Genomic DNA, 20,118 nt, shown 5'->3' with positions numbered 1-20,118 from the left:
ATTAATGCAGTAAATCAATACAAAACCACAGCAAACGCCACTCAATGAAAAAAAAAAAAACAGTAAAAGACAGGAGGGCTTGAAGTGGGACATTTGGTTTTCTTTTGTGAAGACAGCTATGGAAAAGTAATTTGCTGTTCCACAGGTAGCTTCAGGCACTGATTTTCAAGAATTTTGTCTGTGCTACATTTGGCATGAAACTGCTTATTTTGCGAAGACACTATGAAACAACAGTAACTCCTGGAGAACAAATAGCCAAGTTGTGATAATACAGGAAAGGGCGGGGGAAGGAACAGAGGTATTTAGAAAGACCCAGAAGGAACAGTATTTTCCCACATACAGAGAAATTAACACAGAACTTCGCTAATACATTTCACATATGTTGGAGCCAGAGTTGAAGATCACTTAGCTTCCCTGACTGAAAACTGGAGTACAATAGAAAATGAAACAAGAGTGGAAACTAAAATTCACTAGAGATGTGTGGTGTAGGTTTAGAACAAAAAAAGACCAGTAGGGGCTTTGTCAGGCTGAGTCAAGTCAGAGGTAGACTAGCATTTCAATTGCAGAAAACCAGACTTATGAACTGATTGTGTTCAAGAGTGCAAAGACTGAAACATTTTGGGAAATTATCAAAGTTTGGATGTAGCTTTGCTTATGAGAACTCTATCCTTTGGAAGCAGCTTGCATTTCGGTTTAGGGTTCACCTGTAACGGCTGTCACGGTAGAGTCCAGTCACTGTAAGGCTGAGCAGCAACTAGGGCCTCACCAGACTTTAGTAAGTCCTCCCCATTTCTAAGTATACCAAGCTGAAATTATGGGATGTTGTATAATGCATCTAAAAGCTGTCCTTTTCCAGTTTGGGACCAGACCTTGGTGTGAGTGCAAGCCTCCAGAGGTCTGAGAGGTGAAGAAGTAGATCTGCCATATGAAAACAAGCCCAGCTTCACTCCTATCACAATCATCTGACAATAGAGTGGGGGAGCAGAGGGGAACAACAGGAGGGGCAGGCACAAAAAAAATTCCTCATACAATATGTTTTCAGCAAAACATTTTCTCAGGAAGCAGAAAGAGACAAGGAAACGGAGCCGTTACTCAGGAGAAATATATTTACATTATCCACAAAGAATTTCAACAAACTTGCCAGCTTTGTTGTGTGGTCAGATCCTCCTGCTGACAGACACGAGCTTAAAACGCACTTTTCTGTACAGAATTATTTTTCTATGACTGCTTGGATAAAGCTTTTTCCTTTTTCCTTTCCTCCCTTGCCCATGCAGAATTTGGATTTCAGAGGGAAGACAGCACTTGCTGGCACAGCCAGCAGCCTTCCTGTTAAACAGACGTCATATAGCAAATGCACATAAAATATTCCTCCATCCACCAGTAGTGAAAAAAGGGTGCAGAGAAGCCTACCGAGCTTCCCAGGCTGGTTTTGAAGCTTAATAAATGTGTTAGTACCAGGTATAACATCAACCACCTCTGATCCAGAGACGGGGAGGCCCTTTGCCTACTGCTTGCACATTGCACAGGAGATAACACACCACGACAAAAATTACGGTTGCACTCAATGATCTTAAAGGTCTTTTCCGACCTAAATGATCCTACGAAAAATGATTACACTTGGAGATATGAGGCTCTTTTAAATAGAGTTAAAAGTGGATTTGGACACTACGAATGACGTGGCATATAGAGAAGTTTCAATGCCAGAGAAAAAATGTCGTGGTAGCTCTGTGCAGCCAGAGGCAGCTGTTTCATATAGGAGGAAATCATATCTAAATTTAAAAAAAAAAAAAAGGAAATGTAGGATTTACTAGTAAATTAATGTGTATCTGTGGAAAAGCCAATAAAACTCTAGCTGAGATGTACTGAAGAAATGAGGAAACCGAGACTTGGCACCCTCCGGCCACGCTGCCCAGCCTGACGGGCTGCTCCCCACAGACACAGGTGACAACGTGTCTGACCACAATCCTGTGGGATTCTTCCACGAGAAGCGTCTAACCCCCACCTCACTCATACCATGCGTCTCTCGCTGCGTGTAAAGTCTTACGAAAGCGCCTGTTGCCACACAGGGAGATGCACCCGTAAGGAAGCAGCTGAGTCACCCCGGATGCCCCTCTGAGGCGTCCCGTACCCCGGGGCAGTGCTCAGCCTGGCAAGTCTTTGTGTACCTTGTTTTTCCCAGTGTTATTTCCCCATTTGTAACCTCCTTTGCAGACAGGACTGACTCACCACTCGGCTGTGGGAAGCAGCAGCGCGGCCAAGTTGGGGGCCCTCTGAGGCGGCCATGGCAGCCTGCAGCACCCGCCGTCCCCAGAGCTGGGTTCCAGCACCAGGCACGGTAGCCCTGCCACTTCAAAAGTGAACTGAAAGGAAAAAAAGGGGGGGAAATAAGAAAAAAAGGGGAGAAAAGAGAAAAAGACCCTCTCAGCACGGCAGGGGTGGCAGGCTAGGGGCTGGGCACCCACAGGTCTCGCCTGCTGCTGGCCGCCATCTTCTGAGGGTCCCTTCCCGTCAGGCTGAGGGGAGCCCAACAAGGCCGGTGACCCCCTTGCCTCGGGCACTGCTGGGGACCTGTCTCGGAGAATAAAACAGCCCCATGCTGCCTTCTCCACCGTGTTTTGGGTATTGTAGCCCTGGTGCTTCGGTTGGCAGAGACATGGCAGCAAACATGGCGCCTCAGGAAAACCCCCAAGTGTTGCTTGGGGCTGGTTGAGGAACCTGCTGCAAAGTGCAGCTCCAGCGAATGGGGGTGACATTTCCAGCACATTTCCAGATGCCACCGGAGGAACTGGCCAACACCTCTGGGCTGCCAATGCAGACTCTGGTGCCCAGGGCAGGATAAAAAGCAATCAAAGAAGTTGGGAGCATGAACAACAGAGCAGTATCCATCAGGGCCACGGCGACCTCCTCAGTCACGCTGGATAAAGCTGGGACAGTTTGTCGTCTTGGTGCCCTCCAAACTCTTTCTGAACACAGACACAACTCATTCAAGGCAACCACCGAGAATGGGAACATGCAGTTTTCATTATGGAGTTTAAATATATTTCCTAAAAGTAACCCGCTGTTTGGGGCTTTTAGTATCAGAAATAAATCCATATACACCCATAAAACTTGATTATAATTAGTCACAGAAGTAAAATTATGACTGTAATTAACTACAGCAATTAATTGAAATGCCTTTGGGACATTATTTCCCTTCTTGCAGTTGAATGCAATTTGCATTTAAAGTTGTATTATAAAAGGTATAAGATTGTAATAAATTTGGGTTATCCTATTATCTTTTACCCATTAATATCTTCTGAAATGACTTAGATGTCTAGTACTCAAACACAATTCTGATTAAAAAAATCCAAACAGCTGACAGTATTTTAATAAATACAGCTTTTGTTTTCTCATAATCTATCTCCTCCTAGCTGAATTTTTCCATGTCCTTTCTTTTTATCATATGAACAGAACCTCACAAAAATATATTAGTTTCCATTGACTGAAATTACCTTCATAATGTCCACACCCATTCACTTCCCACATTACTGAGGCTACTCGTCGTTCCCAGCACGTAGGAGAAAGATCTTGGTTGATTAGTTTCCAGATGTGTGGTTATGAAGAATTTATGAGACAGAAAGGAAAGCAGAAGTTGTACATTTTGCTGATTGTGCTGATGCTGAGATTAAACTCTAAATAAATCATAGTCATTTTCTATCAAGAATGCTATATCCTTGAAAATCTAGAATCATTTGTGTTTGTTCTACATGAAACTCTCAGCATTATGCAAAATGCTTTCTTACATGCAGTAAAACATAATGTTTTATGTCCTGGAACCCAACAGTCACTGCTGAACCTATGAATAATCCTGGCAGAAAAACAGTAAGCTCCCCAAGGTAAAGGAAAGCTGCAGCTTAGAAGAGCAGGATGAAGGCACGAGGCCAACCACCCAGGTGCTGAAGTCTCCTCCAGCCCCTTCAGATGACATTCACCACAACTGACGGCTACTCAGCTTTCTGTGCAGCGCTTCATTCCAAGCACATGTAAGTAAAAGGGAGGATTCGCCATTAATTTCCATGTCCTCAGAGAAGTACAGTGCTCCAAATCACTGAGATAGCTCAAACATTTTTGGAACTGGGTGTTGGTACAATCCCAGTCCAAGTAGTATCCCTGTGTATAGGGAGCTCCAATGAAGTCTGCGAAGCAGGCTGTAAGCAGAAAATTTACTTTCTCCATTTACTTCAGTGTTTTTACAACAGTTTGATTGGCAGAGAACACGGTGTCTCACCAAGCACTGCAAAAGGACCCCGGTGTCACTCATATAAAAAAACCTCAAATGGGTTTCTATTGTCCTGATTGTTAATATTGCAGTGCCAGAGCATAAACGGGAAGTTCGGGTTTACGGTCCCACAGATATGAATGCACATGTGATGGAACAAGATTGATTTATTTAAAAAAACCAGCTACTACAGCTCATAAAACACAAACATTCAGATTACAGGGAAATACATCTAAAAAGTCAGTGCAATTTCTACTGCAACCATAGGAACGTTTCGAGATTGTGACAGAGAAGGGTTGGTAGGACGACAGGCAATCCACAGTTCGTGATTTACAAATGCCTCATATAAAGCTTATTGAAAAGAAAAATCACACCTGACTATTACTCAGCAAGCACCAAATGACCTCAGTAACTGATTCAGCGCCGAGAAAGAGATGTCGGTTTGTTGAAACCTAAGGGCTTGTGTTGCTGACACGAGGCAACCCCCGGAGGAAGTTTATACAAGGGCTGTGCAACAGGAGCACACACAGAAGCACCTCTGACAGTTAAAATTCCTTTACAAAAGAAAAAGCACGCACAGTAAGCTATATAAGATGGAATTAACCCTTCCAATAGCCTGTTTCCCCCCCTTTGACTAGGACATATATGGCTAAGTCTCAACTTCTCCAGAAGACAGAGCTGCCTAGGGTTTTAAACACACTTAATAGAGGCTTAAAAAAATAATTAAGGCTGAGATAAGGGTGTAAAAAACACCCAACACATGAGAAAGTAAAAGATTACTTTACAAAAGTTATTTTGCAACAGTTGCCCCCAGCAGAGCCTATAGAAGCGATAGCGTAACTTGCTTCTCCATTGAGAAAATCAGGAAGAACAGCACAATAATAAAATCTGCCGGTCGCATGGGCAGTAGTAATAAAAACTTTAGTATCAGAGCCTGCTTCGCTGTAACTTGCTGCCAAGTTCCTGTCAAGAAAGCTGAAATGGAATGATTAACACATCCTGTGCCCTCATTATAGAGCATTCAATTACCCCAGGATACTCCGTGGCAAATAGATCATTTTCAGTACAGCCCTGTAACACCCTCTCTGCACTGCACACTCTCTGAAAGCCTGGCCGGCAGCGGTCTGCTTTTCTGCACCTGACCCCGATCCTGGGCTTTTGTTTGGTGCCGAATGCCCCAGACCTCTGCTTTTCTAGAAAGCTGCTTCGTGTTTCCAGAGTCAGGCATTTGGGCTGAAGGCATTGACATTACTTTAACCCAAATCAATCTGGAACACTGTTCGTTAAAGCAGGATGTTTTTTACAAATGAAATCAGGGAATAACCTACCACATGAAGGTTTCTTCAGCAGATGACTGCAAAGACTAGACAAAAATACTAACATTCTCAAATAAAAATTGAATTAGGGTGCAAAGAAAAGAAATAAAGTCCCATATAGGGTACAGTACAGCACAGCACCCAGAACTTAACACAGCCGTGTAGCATACGAAGGGTACGAAGCCCTGCAAGAGAGCAGAGCTTTACAGCCACCCTGCTAGCAATTGCATCGGGTGCTGCGACAAGTTAAAGTATCGAATACATTTTTCAGACTGACCTTATAGCATTTATCAGAGTGCTGTGGCTTTGAGGAAAAACACACGCGAATGGCAAGGCTTTCAGTTGTGAGAATAGATAGCACCAACCTTTTAAAGAACCCCAGCAGAAATAAAGGCTGGGGTGGGGACATGTGAAAACTGGTGCACTCGGAATCTGTTCACCCTGAGCCAGGGAGTACAACTGTAGACGTGGAAAAACTACAAACAGTATAAGTGACCTGCCCGTAACACACTCAATTTTTGGTATTCCATTTGGGGGATTTAAATAATAAAATTACTGGAAAATATTTGGTACAGCTTTGCAAGGGATTGTCAGCATAAGGCAGCTCAGCTGGGGTAGGTATTCTACATCAAAAGTAACTGTGGTAAAGGCAGCTGTGAGCAGGTTGAAGGTCTCTAAGTTGTGCAGGTTGTTCTCTAGCTGATGGGCCAGAGCAGCCAGCCAAAATAAATCTGACCTCTCTCTGCAAGTATTCTTCCTCAAATGCCTTCCTTTGGAGTAATCTTTTATTTTAAGCAAAACACATAAACAAAAGAAAATAATGTCTGTGTTTGACTATTGTACACATGAATCCAAAATACCCGTTATAACCATCACCAAAATAAATCATTGTACCGGTTTGAAACGGTGGGAAACTTCAGTTTTCCTTTCATTCAGATGGAGAACATTTTAGAGTGAGACATTCCTCTGGGATAATACACATTTTCATGGATTCAGATAGAAGTTATCATATAGTTTTTCATGTCAAGGCTAAGTACATTAAATTTACTACTGTGGGAAACAGAAAAAGAGCCTGATGAGAATCTTAAATGGTCATTTTTATGCAAGAGAAATGAACAATGTCATTTCCAATGGCTCTTGCAAGAGCCCCTTAAAACAGCAGCTTTCCACAGACTTCTGAAAACAAAACAGCAGATATTTGTGTAAAGAATGTTTTCATATTTGAGTGACTGTAGCCTCTTTCTTTAGGTGAATAACTTTGTGTAGCATTCTTTCAGTAAGCAGCTTACAGCTGACTTATAAGACAGAGAACCCAGCTAAGAAAACACTCCCCTGTCCTCCTTTTTCCTCTTCTTTTTTTAACCACAGAGCAAAGAAAAAGAAGTTCTGTTTAACAGACTGGAGCAATCTGAAAAATCAGATCTCAGGTTGCGTACGTGTCAGCTTTTCCATCGCTGATACTGTTTCCTTCAGCTATTCTGCATTTATTTTTAAAAGGTCATTAAGCAAGATACAAAAGGTGAAGTGCAACGTTACAGATTTATAACCCGCCTGAGCACTCGTTAGACAAAGGGTCAATGCTGCCCTGAGCACAAAGCCGAGGTAAAGTAGGTGGTTGCTTTCAACCCTGAGACATCAAAGCCCAGCAGTTAAAGGAAGCAAGACCAAACCCAGCTAAGTGAAATGTGTCAGGAGGGGATATTCACATCTGTGTTCTGTCCCTTACCTTCCTCTAATCAACTCTTAATCTATTTTGTTTATTTATTTGAACTCTACCCATCTTCACACTCGTCTTTTGCTGTATTAGACTGCCTGCCACTCACATGAAAGAGATGGCAACTTTAAAGTAGAATTTTTGTCCCAGTTAAATCAAATATGTTAAACAACAGTCCAAGTTTCTTATCCCTACAGATTTTGTGCTAAAAGCTAATAATTCTTCAGGTCACTGTTAATTCTTACTCCTTTAATCTGCTACTAGTTTGCCTCATGTCTCGTTCAGCAGTCAAACCTCTGGATTATGCTAAAAGCAAAGTTTAATGACTTCTTTAATTGAGTCACTATTTGAAAACATCATATACTCTAAAGGCAATCATATTCTAGCTTATATTTCATTCATGAACATGTAAGGAAATACAATTAGAGGGAAAGATAACAAATTTTAACCACCCAGTGTGACATCTTCGTTCACATCTCGTGGTCAAACTGGTCCTCTGATATGCTGCCAACTTTTTATCAAAAAGCTTCCACTAAAATTCCCTTTGTTACAAGTTCAACACTGGGGCTGCCTATGCTCAGAGACTGTGGGCTCAAAGATTTATTCCCTTGCGTACGTCTTTTAAACAGGAACATTTTTATAATCAGAACTGAAGATAAAAAGGCAGGACCACATGACAAGCAAACATTTACAATTCACTTGCTCGTGAGCAAGGTCATAAACATGAGCGTGTGCTAATGGTCAATGTGCATCATTTGGGCTTTCCTGTGTGGAACCCTTTCCTGCCCCTTGAAGACGCAGGCTGATACAACGTGAATTGGTTTTGATTGAAAAGTCTCCAAAGGGATTTTATTCCATATCAAAGGGAAAACATCATCTAACAAAAATTAATCTTTCTGTTCTGTTTGCTGGTGGATCACAAAAGAAAACCTCCAGCGTCTAGATGAAGCATTGAGCCACGATTTCAATTGCTGCATGAACATCAGAGCTTAAAAATTCAGCCAGTTCTACCCTTGTGAGTTTGGAAATGAGTTCAAATCACAGAATTCAGGCTGGAAGGGCCCTCAGGGTCTCTAGTCCAGCCTCCTGCTCAGAGCAGGGTCAGTGTGCGGTCAGACCAGGTAGATGAGGGTTTTATCCAGGTGGTTCTTGGAAACCCGCAGGGACAGAAATCCCCAGCTGCCGTGCCAGCCTGCCCCGCTGCCGCACGGCCCTCGTGGTGAACAAGTTTCTCCTTACACCAGGTCAGAACCACTCCCACTTTAATTTCTGTCTGTTGTCTCCATCCTCCTGCCTTACACCACTGGAGGGGCTGGTGGCATCTTGGCAATCACCTCCTTGCCCATCTTGGCCTGGCGGGGGCTCAGGGAAGCAGCCGCTGTGCTCCGATGTGACCTGACAAGAGCTGAGCAGAGAGGACAAACACTTCCCTCAATCTCCTGGCTCGGCTCCTGCTAACGAGGCTCCGGGTGCTCTTCACCTTCCTTGCTGGCAGGACCCTGCTGGCTCCCACCGAGCCTGCTGTCCCAATCTTCAGTCTGCTTGGAGGCTGCACTGCATCGGTATACGTCCATCCAATCCCCATTGCTGAGCTCTTCCTCCCTACTCTTCCTCCCTGCCTCAGGGCAAGCCGTCACGCACAAACCCTGTGTACTTTGTTCTCCCCATAGTACGCTCCTGCGTGGCACCAAGCGCAGGACATGGGGGTGATTGTCCAAACGTCAATGGAGCTGCAGAGGAGGGATCTGGCTGACAATGCGAGGGCCAGATCTCTGTAATCACATTGTTCCTTGCATTGTCTCGTTACTCCAAACAGCGTAATACAAACATCGTTTGTAAGGCTTTCTTAATTTGCCACTGGTGGTGTTGGACCCTGTTCCTGGCTCTGAAGCAGCAGCTTTCCTTTGTTGTTACCCAGTTCTTCACTAACATGCACGCTTCAGCTTTCCTGCAGTTTCTCAGTGGGAGGCCAAAGTTTATTTATGATACAAATATTTTCTCCATCAAAATGCTGCATTAAGGGACAATTTTTCATCTGCAAACCATCTCAGCCACTCTACGCTAAACATAAAGAAGGTTTAGATGAATACTCTGCTTTCTACATTATATTTCAGCAAATTTTAAACAAGATTACCTGTGTACCCAGAGCTCCTGAAATACCTGGCCAAACTTCTCTCTGATGTTAAGACTGAGTTAAGCCTGCTGCCTCAAACTATTTCTTTGACTCCAAACACAGCCAGCACATCATCCACCACCTTTCCCATTTATTTGTCACTTTAGTTCCTTTATTCCACCTCAGTTTGACCAAAAAACCCTCAAAAGGATGGTGTAAAGACAAAATAAGATAATTTGAGGAAATAAAAAGCTAGAGAAGAGTCAGTAAGAAGAAGGTACGTATCTGCAGACAAGATCTGAAAGTCTAGATAAGATGAACTGGCTGTTACAGAATGTGGACAAACCAAAATAAAAAGAAGTTATTTCAGAAAATAAAGTATCTTCATTTAACTTTTTTTAAAATTAAAAAAAAATTATTATTTTTAAATCAACTGTACCTGCAAGCATTAGGGCATGTCCAAATTCAGTGACAACACTGCTTTGAGCAGAAGGCTGGACTGGATGAACTCTTGAAGTTCCTTCAAACCTGAATCATTTTAGGATTCAATAGTTCTAAGCAAAATTATACACCATGCTATTATTTAACTTGCATTAAGCCTGTGTTACACTCCGTGGAAAAGGCAGATGGTCTAAAACAACCCTGATCCCTTCAGCTTGAGTAAAAGGGAAATGTATTTGTTTCTTTCAGGAGAGAAAATGAGATGTGTCTTGGTAAAGCCCCCAGGAGCTCCCCGGGCTTCCCACTTTCTGGAAAAGGGGGAAGCGCGTTATTTTAGCGTGTTACACAGAACTGAAGGACAAGCAACGTCGAGAGCAGCTGGGTATGCTATTTCCAAAACCCAGAAAGCACAGCCGTCATACACCAGAGCTCTATGAGCTAACTCGTTTGTACTCTGCACCCAATAAAAATCTAATGCTGAAAAAAAATTTCAGCAGTGCTTAAGATAAATAATGTTGCTTAACCGAGTACAAGGAGTCCTGTATTTCCAGGGATCACACAAACACTTTAACAAAGGCTGTGAAGCATCTGCTGCTATATTTATTTTTTCTGCAGGGGATGGAACTACGTGAACTCTGATAAACAAAAGCAGCATGCGACCCACCTAGGGACATCTGCTCTCCAGCCATGATTTTTAAATAGCGTTAAAAGTCAGAAGGTGAGGTTCAGTAAGTCAGGTAAGAGACTGAGCTGCCTTAGCTCTGTTATTACAATTTTATATTAACAAGAGACACGAATGGCTGGAACCAGCACTGAGGTGATGGTTTATAGCTAAAGACTAAGCAGAGTATCAGAATCTGAGTTTTCAAGAACTGCTGTTAGGTGTCACACACTGTGCTACTACCTGGACAAAACCCACACCGTTCCTTGACACCGCGAGGTCCCTTTGTCTGGCCCCAACGCTGACAGGTCAGCAACGACTTTGACAGGAGCCTGCGCGGTGGTGATCAGCCTGGAAACACGCAGTAGGGTAGCAGCTGCAAATCCATCCAAAGGAAGCATTTAACTGTTAGAGACCTGTCTGGAATGATCCTGAATAAAAATGAAAGTTGGATTTTGCCATTGTTTTCCCTCGTTTGTTTTCTACGCTAACAATTAACAGAGAGCACCTGCTGGATGTGCTTCTATACAAATGGATGTTCTTTTCATACTTGTTTATTTATCTTTTTTTAGCCTTAAAATGAGTATCCATGCATGCTGCTGTTGTTTCTGCACAGAATAAACACAGGAAGGCAGCTTGGTTTGGTTTTATCCCCAATGCCTGTTTCGGGGGCATCGCCACCACGCTGCCATGCAAGATGCAAACGCTGCCAGCAACTGACTGCATTAGCACAACGACTAACTGCAGTTTAACAAATTAATAGAAATTTTCCTTGTGATTTTCAGTCTTGAAGTCACTTTTTATGAAATCTAAATAAAAGACTAAACTCGATTTTCCAGTATTGTTCCACTATGCCAACAATTACACGAGCATATGAGGTGTCCTAGGGACACCCTGATGGCCTGCTCAGTTACCTTCCATCAGAGCCCACTGGTTTGGTTTGCCCAGACAAAAGCACTAACTTGTGAAAACTGGGAAAACTGATAAAGTCTGTTGCAATGATAAATATTATTTAATCCACAAATAACAAGAATCTTGAGTTTGTGTGTCTGTATGATGAAATAGCCGGGATGTCACCCATCTGTTTTACTTTGTGAGCTACTGAGACTCGTGAAGCGAGTAACCATCAGTGAGAGCAGCATTTCTAGAGTCTACAAATTTTGTAGAATTCTGTGGAATCTCAGAAAATTTTGATTTATATTAAATCCAGAAGCATCCTTCCTATATTTTCTAGTTTGTGGCTGATTTCGCTAAAGGGACCTTATCACGTATTGCTTTTAATTTTCACAAACAGGAAATCTTTTACACACGAACAAGGAAGTTGGAGGCTTGTCCCAAACAAAAGGCACGATCTTCCAAGCTCCTGTCAGGTTTTTATTTTCCTGAAACGATAAATCAGCAAGCATGGATGACTGCATTTTACTAACTTCTTGCTTCAATTTACCGGACCTAAGGGAAAAAGCGTAACAAAAGGTGCAATTAATACATACGCTGATCCTGCAGGCCCTCGGCCAGCCGGGGCAGCTGTGCCAGCAGTCCGTGTGCTTTCTCAGGACACTTAATGGCCCCGATCTCTCGATAACGGATAAATCTATAATATAGAGAAAAGCAATGACACAATCTCCTGTGCGAACCACAGGGAGTGCAGGGAACAGAAGGATACGCTCTGGCCGTAACCAGCAACTCCAGAATAGATGCAAACAATAGGATGAGGATGAAAAATACTTTTGGAGTTGGGCTTTTAAGATTTAAAGGGAAGTGAGGGGGGTCAACTCCTTCTAGCAGAGGGGCATTTGCAGGAGTTGGTGCATCCATGCTTCCCGTCACACTGGGGGAAAGAGTTTTTTGCATAAGAAGGTACTTCCCCTGGGTCTTTCCCCCTCCCTCCCAGGAGAAAGACCAAAAGTCATTTGGTTGATGGACTTTACCCAAGGTTTAGAGGAAGGCTACCTACCTACCTTCAAGTGTCGGCCACAGTTTCAGCACTTCAGACACACGTAAAGGTGCGTGGGCAAAATTCCAGCACATCTCATCTCACAGTTGCTCTGCTAATTCCAGAGAGTCCTCGTCTGAGACTTGTACAGTTTTGATCTGGGAAGTAAAAGGTATTCAACAGCAGAGAATGGCGGCGTTTTTTTGGCAGTGATATAATCCCTTCATCTATGTAATGGCCCTTGGGACACTTTTGAATCAATAAAAGCTTTACTACTGAAAACAACGGAGCAGAACATTCTTAAAAGGTAAACTAAAATAACTTAAAAACAAAACTTAGAAGAGCTGAAGTATCTTGGTACCTAGAACTAAGTGCTATGCTGGACAAACTGCAAAGGATTACTGTATGCATACTCACACGTTCCAATCCTTTGGACTGACAAGTCCATTTAAGCTTAATGAAAACAGTACAGAAACTTCAAAGCAGGAGAATAGCTATTAAAAATTATCTGACAAGAAGTGACACTTCATCTGCATCCACAGTATTTAATTTGTTTGAATAATATAGTTACAGATAAACAGGTTCACTCCATATACAATTACCAATACCTTTTTTTTAATACAGTTCATATTCCAGTACATCAACACTATTTTATTTACAAGGTATTTATGTACATTAACATCTTTCTGAAGTCAGTGCATTGTCAATAAGTTTTATACAATAATTTACAAAGTGAATGTAGTTAATAGTTAAATTAATAAATTTACTACTAATTCATGAATTAATTTAATTTAAAAATTAATTACAACCAACGTAACAAACACAGAAGATCAAATAACATTAGTAGATTGTGCTACCTGCTTAAATAAAACATTTTAAAGTAAATCAGTTGAAAGTCTTTCACTTTTCATGGAGTTTGCGTAGGAAGGAGTAGACAAATGGGTATTGAAAAAGCTTCTAACCCAGAAATTCACAAGTCACGTTTGCTTTTCTCCAGTCTCAATGTTTAGACCATTTGAAAGATAAAAGACCATATAGGATAGGGAGCAACACTTCACAAGTAAGACAATACTTACTTTTGAACTTTGCTGTCCTCAAACAGGCACAACCTCCAACAAAGGCAGGGAGGGTTTTGCCTGAGTAAAGACAGCAAGATCAGTTGATACAGTTTTTTAGATGGATAAAACTCAGATCTTTCTGGAAATTATAAACTTACTGGTAGGTTTGGCATTCTTGTAAAACACGTTAAAAGGAATCCAAACATTTATTTCAGAGATCAACCATGTAACTACCAACTTTGTTAGTGAAGATACGAAATCTAAAGCATTTGGAAGATGACATATGACAAAGTTAGTAAGCTGCTTAGACTCAGCTGAAGAACAAAAGGCCAAAAGAGTGAAACTTTTATCTTCATTCAGATACGCAAACAATTTAACACTGAAAACGTTTAAAGAAATGCCTACTCAAAAAATAACCATCTTTTTCCAGTCCTGCTACGACTCAGTCATGCTTTCCTCATGCAATAAGCCCGTCGACTTAAAAGAGCATGTTGCAAGGGCACGGAAAGCAATTCTGGTTTAATTGCAAGTATATGCATAACCTGTTGCAAAAAAGAAAATTTGAAAAGGCAACCAAATTTTGAAAAAAAGAAACTCCATTAAATTATGAAACCAAATAAAAAAAAAACCCATCCATGAATGCTACGATAGCTACCTGACAGCCACAGCTTCTTATTTGTTTGAAATACACAGTGGATAATTCACAGCCATTCACACCAGAGCCCTTACAACAACAAAAACAAACTATGTTTTTGAATTTAATTAAACAAAATTTTTAAAAGTGCAAATTTAAAAGCAACACCAGTCATGAAACATAAGCTCAAGCATCTTTCCTTCCAAAAGCTGGGAACATTTTGTGCAATGTGCACATTTTAAGACACCATGCGTGTAATCACAACTACTCTCTTCAACCTGAAGTTTCTTCTTGGGGCATCTCAAAAGTTTGAGATAGCACTCTTCAGGCAGAAAAGCCATTCCTGAAACATGTTGATCTGCACAGCCAACACGTGGAGAAAACACAATTATAATAAACCATTCAAGTGTAGAAATGAATCTCTTCTCAAATTATGATTTGGTTGTGCTCCCAACATACAGAAAGCAAGCAACTGACACACACTAGTGGTGGCAAAACTGGAAACGTCTCCTACTCTTGATGTTAATTCTTTAAATTTGTGCACTTCTCACTCTCTTGCTTTCCCTGTTTTGCCAATACAATGCAATAAAACTGCAGGAAAAAGGAGGTAGCAATACCGTGTTGTCCAAAGACAACACTACAATTTTTTTTCCCCATTATCTTAAACCTAAAGAGAGCCTTAGGGGTTTGTTAGAACAGTTGGTAAACTCTACACTACTTTGTTTAGCTCTTATTTGGACTATTTAATTTAGCTCTTATTTGGTCCTAGTTGGCTTTTCTCAAACCATTTCATTTAAAGGCCAATGGCAGTCTCAGCCTGATGTCTAACATCAGAAACGTTTAGAGCATGTAGTGAGATAACAGAACAAAACAATACTATCTTTATATTAACTGCTATTTAATTAGGGTTTTCTTTTTGTGCTTTCAGACCACAGGGTACAATAACTACACTTAGGTTATCTGTTTCAATAACATTTTTGCCAAATGTAAGTTTCAGGATGTTATCCCTCACATTCTCAACACAGTCCATGGAAGATCCTCCGCTTACTGTAGAACACAGTACTTCTTATAATCTGACTCAAAATCTTCATCCATGCTGCTTGTGTCTGCCATCTTTTTGCCATCTATCTTTGGCAGAAATTGTGCATAGTCTACCCCCTGCTGCTCGTAGAAAAGAATGTAGGCAGAGTCGGTGTCGATTTCATCGGGATGCAGTTCCTGCAAAAGCAAATGGGACAGTTGTGTTACTGTCACTGAACTGCAAATACACGTGATTGCCCCAGAAACAGTATTTTTAACTGGCTGTTTACAACAAGAAGAATCCCATTTTCTGTCTCCTCTATTATAGTCATCAGGCTCCATTATTTACTTGAAAAGTATGACAAATTTTATAGTGATAAATGCAATTACATAGAAATGTCGGAACTTAATTATGCAGTAATTAAATACAAAACTGCTAGCATAATGAAAAAATATTCTTGGACTTCCATTTTTAGTACTTTTTCCATCTTTGTACAAAATAAGCATCTTTCCTTAACCATGGTAGCAGTTGATGAGCAGATGTTAAACTGGCAAAAAAAAATCTCTGGTACAATTTCAGTTAACAATTTTAATATTTATCCAATACAACTTTTGCAATGCTCATGATTTCAAAGGACAGTTCTCACCAAATGTAAATTTCTCGGGCTCTAGGTAGCCAAGACAAAAATTGTTTGCTGCAAAAATAAATGATTTACCTTACAGCTACTGTCATTGTAGCAGTACCACTTGTTGTTCGGGTTTTTGGCATAAGTGACATAATGACCCCCTCCCATAATTCCTGAATGGCACTGAAGAAAACAAAGAAGAAAATAAATTCTGGATCAAACATCAAAACTCAGAATTCACAGAATAAATTATTTACAAATTCATGGTATTTAAGTGACTGACAGTGGTTCATGACAATCTATACATCTGGAGCTGACTAAGCTTACACACTCAAGCAGAAAAAACATGCAGAGATGTGCTTTTCGGTTATACTCCATTTGATGGCAAATTTATTTTGCTGACAATGGCTCTATTTTGTTCTCCTTCTCAACAGATCCCTACTTTTTGTAATGAAAACAACACAGTAAATGCATTTAGTCAAAACAACGCCACGTAAAGATAGTTTACTTGCATAAAAAAAGTCAACTTACCGAAATTGCATATAGATTGTAAATAGGGTTAACACATACTTCTTCTCTTTGGTCATCTGTGATATCATCCTCGCTGTGGTTATCAATTTGACCGTTGATGCTGCCGTTACTATACGCATTCTGCTCACAGATGTATCCGTTGGCTAGAGTCACCTCATGGTCCTGAGCAGTATACAGTTCACTCTGGCTACCACCCAAAGTCTGCCCTCTAGTAAGTGCATCACCTTGATCAGAAGTAAATCTCTGTTCCTGGTCAGTACCGTTCTCTTTACTCGCATCCAAATTTTCTTTGCTACTTGACAGTTTGTTTTTACCCAGTTGTGGTAGCCGCAAACGCCCTTTACCTCTTCCTAAAGTCCTTGGGCTACTATTTGGGCTACTGTTTTTACTTGAAGGACAGCTGGTTCCACTTTTCCTCCCCAAAGACGGAGATGCTAAAACAGAAAACATGTGGACTACTAAAATAAATAAACACACAGTCTAGATTTTTTTAAAAAAGTGTTTCTTTGAATATCCAAACATTAAAACACACTGTTTCACTACAACTAATGAGTAGTATACAAAACTATCTTTGCACACACCCATACCTACACCTATAAACTGAAATTCAACTCTTTTATGCAGGAGCACATTCCTCACTTTTAATCGAGCCCACTAACAGAAGCAGACAGTGCCAATATCTGCTGTCACTAAGTTTTTTTTCTTTTTTCATGATAAAGCTTCCCTAAGCTTTCCAGGGCAAACAACAGAAACGAGTGTTTCAAAATACATGTAGTGTTTTGGCCAAAGAAACATTAAAATTTTTTTCCTAATACAAATTATTTTTTTTCCCCTCCAAATACCAGTATTGACTGGAATTTTCCCTAATTATTACCTACCTTTAATATTGTTCAAGACAGTAGTGTTAAGGGAGGATGGACTTCTGTTCAGTGTATCTCCTTCTCCTGATGCGTAAGTGATCTGCAGATCTGTTTTTCTAGACTCCCCCTGGAGAGTCCGTGGTTCGGGAAGGCTGTCAACCTGGAGCGTTAGCTGCTTTCTTTGAAAATGACTTGGATCCCTTTGTACCAAAAAGGCACTTGGGTCAAAATTTTCTCTGGGAAATTTAACAATTTTCTGAGATTTTATCCAGCGGCCGTTTACGAACTGAAATCTTTTCAGGTGAATGATCTAAGGAGAAACACGAAGGAGAAGCATGAATTCTATGTCAGAATAGATGACACTGAATGCAAACCACCACCATTTCCTGCAATGTATCTGCTACAAAGATTCAAAAGGATTTGAGGTTTGTTTTATTTGCCTGCATTACAGAAATGCATGAAGCAAACTAAGTCAATGTCCCTCCTGAGACTGTGAACAAAAGCAACTCTTTCTATTCAGAACAAGGAGACATACCTAGCAATTTGTGATCAATGTACTTTGGTTTTGTTGCTGTAGAGGAAAATTACACAAGATCATACCAAAATAGGGGGAAGTCTCCAAAGATCCAGTTTTTTGGTGGCCAGACAATGGGTCTTGCACTTGGAACAGTAGTACATCTCATCCTCCCCCAGTTCTTCCTCACTGGTGAAGGCTCTAAGACAACTATCCAGATTGATGGGCTCTGCTTGAGCTCGTCGGCTTTGTTCAACACTTTCATGTTCTTCTACAATCTAAAGTGAGATAAAACTGTATCTGACTTGGAAACATATACAAACTGCTTAGAGGAAGGCTCTCTACACAATATCATACGAATGACATCATATAGTTATTTAGGATTAAAGATAAAAACTAGAGGCACCAAATTTTAGCAGAAATTTTATTTCAATTATGAAGAGGCAGACATACAAATAATTCACTGTCCTTATTCTTGGGTTCTGCTTACAAAGTTATCCATCACAAGTTTGAACAGCTATTCCAGATTAACTCAGCTATAGGCTTACCTTTTGATATGCTTCATTGACTCAATGAGGAAACAGGTTTACTTACATGCACAACTGTTTATAGCACTGGTATCCTTCAAAAATGTATCTAATTAACATATTTTCTAACATATTGTGGAGGCTAGATAAAAGCAACTCACAACAGACAGAAAATACACTGCTGTGGTTTCTTAAAAGCTTCCCTTCCACATTATGGTCACATAAGAGGTCTAACACGAAGACATTAATTTTTCCAGAATATACTGTTCAATGATTACTGACTTTAGTTTAACAGAAAATGGACAGAAGCATCATCAATTGCAAAAAAAAAAAAAACCAAACAAACCAAAAACTGGTGAAATGGGTTGTGCCTCAGAGCTATTAACAAACAACAAAGGGTTTGTGTTGAAATTTTACCCGTTCTTGCGACGTCTGGTAGCGCAGATGGAGCGCTGTGGGATCCCAGTCTACAGCAATGTAAGCATTCCCAACACAGGCTCTATCTTCCGTGCACTCAATTTTACAGCCACGGCAAAATCTAAATCAAAAAGTTAGATGTAGTAAGTAAACTGTCTAATAACTAAATTTTACATTACTTCACACTCCAATTCTGCTCCTTATTTTGCAATGTATGTACCCCAAAGTTCCAGGTCTTGCCTTCAGTTTGAGAGAGGCATTTTTATAAAACAATAAGCAGTGTCAGTTTGCTATTTTGCTACAAAACTTTAACAGAGATGAGAAATTGAAGCAGTTGGGTGAGCTCAACCATTTACCTGCATATAATGCTGACCAAGCCAAAAAACTACAGCGCTTTGTCTCCACAAGTATTTTACAACATCATAGCTAACGTACTTTATTTATCTAGCTGTAAGAGACTTTTTTTTAAATGAGTATATGGTCTGAATACCTTCCAGCTAGGGTCTGAAATTTTCATTAGCATGTCTTTGTTTAGGAAAAATTCCAAGCGTGCTTCCAGGGTAAATTTCTTATTGTGCATTTTAGTTCTTACTCTTCAAATGATGCAGGACCCAGCCAGGGTAGATTATTTTCATCTAAAAGTTTGGTTTTGTATGAAAACCCCACAAATCATCCAAGTATGTACACATATGTGCCTACATACATACATACATGCACATAGAATACTGTAAGGGGTTAAGAGGTTTTGATATTGTCATGTCTGTCTCCTAATTTAAAGTTTCTATGACTTGGAGAGCTGAAAGCTCTGCTGACACAAAAGCTGTTCTACAGTGGAAGTCTGCCACGTGAGGGTTTTGGTTAAATCGGATTCTAGATTCTTATTGTTTGATATTACCTCTGAAGTCTGAAACGTATTAAAAACGCATTACCATAAATTACAACTCTGTTGGAGTGATTCCCTTCCTTAAATCTAAAAAGGACAATTTACCTGTACCATGGACACCAAGCACAAGAATTTCCATCCTTCTGAACTACCCTTAGGGTGAATGGATACTGATAGCCCATGCTATCATCGCTGAAACAGAAGAGAATATAACATGAAACATGAGCACTCGTTCAGACTGCCAATTACCTTCCCTCACTATGCTTGCTACTTAAAAAAACCCACCAAAGAAAACCCCTCAAAATTATAATTTTGATTAGATTAAGCTACTAAACAAGACATACCTTCATATCACCTAAATTTGTCAGATATAATGAATGATCAATCACTGGATAAGAACGAACCAACCAATTTGTGTAAAGCCAACCCTTAAGTGCAGCTAGAAGGTATACTACATTTAACTGTATTAAAAAGGATTAAAAGTTGTTTTTAATTATTGTCATTATTAAATTGCAGGACTCGAAAATGACTTATTACAAAAATAACCCACTAAATCAAATCTACAAGCAAAAGCATTTGGGGTAAAAGCGCACACACTTGTTCCTAAAGTTG

The 20,118-nt window shown here is 40.5% G+C and overlaps 1 protein-coding gene across 3 annotated transcripts in view; it reads right to left on the bottom strand.

Annotated features, from left to right (window-relative positions):
• Positions 1-12,955: 12,955 nt before the first annotated feature.
• The window catches only part of USP32 (ubiquitin specific peptidase 32), a 67,589-nt gene continuing 60,426 nt past the window's right edge, over positions 12,956-20,118 (bottom strand). For all 3 annotated transcript variants that reach the window (XM_068415704.1, XM_068415705.1, XM_068415706.1), the window contains exons 28-34: positions 19,612-19,698; positions 18,624-18,744; positions 17,766-17,957; positions 17,184-17,475; positions 16,306-16,739; positions 15,865-15,957; positions 12,956-15,346 (exon numbers count right to left, since the gene is read on the bottom strand). In XM_068415704.1, coding sequence (XP_068271805.1) covers positions 15,173-15,346; positions 15,865-15,957; positions 16,306-16,739; positions 17,184-17,475; positions 17,766-17,957; positions 18,624-18,744; positions 19,612-19,698 — 1,393 coding nt within the window. In that variant the 3' untranslated portion in view covers positions 12,956-15,172. The remainder of the gene's footprint in view (positions 15,347-15,864; positions 15,958-16,305; positions 16,740-17,183; positions 17,476-17,765; positions 17,958-18,623; positions 18,745-19,611; positions 19,699-20,118) is intronic.

Source organism: Nyctibius grandis, chromosome 18 (assembly GCF_013368605.1).
Source record: "Nyctibius grandis isolate bNycGra1 chromosome 18, bNycGra1.pri, whole genome shotgun sequence".
Taxonomy (NCBI): domain Eukaryota; kingdom Metazoa; phylum Chordata; class Aves; order Nyctibiiformes; family Nyctibiidae; genus Nyctibius; species Nyctibius grandis.
The sequence above is the reverse complement of the archived record's forward strand: the minus strand, read 5'-3'. Positions and strand labels throughout refer to the sequence as shown.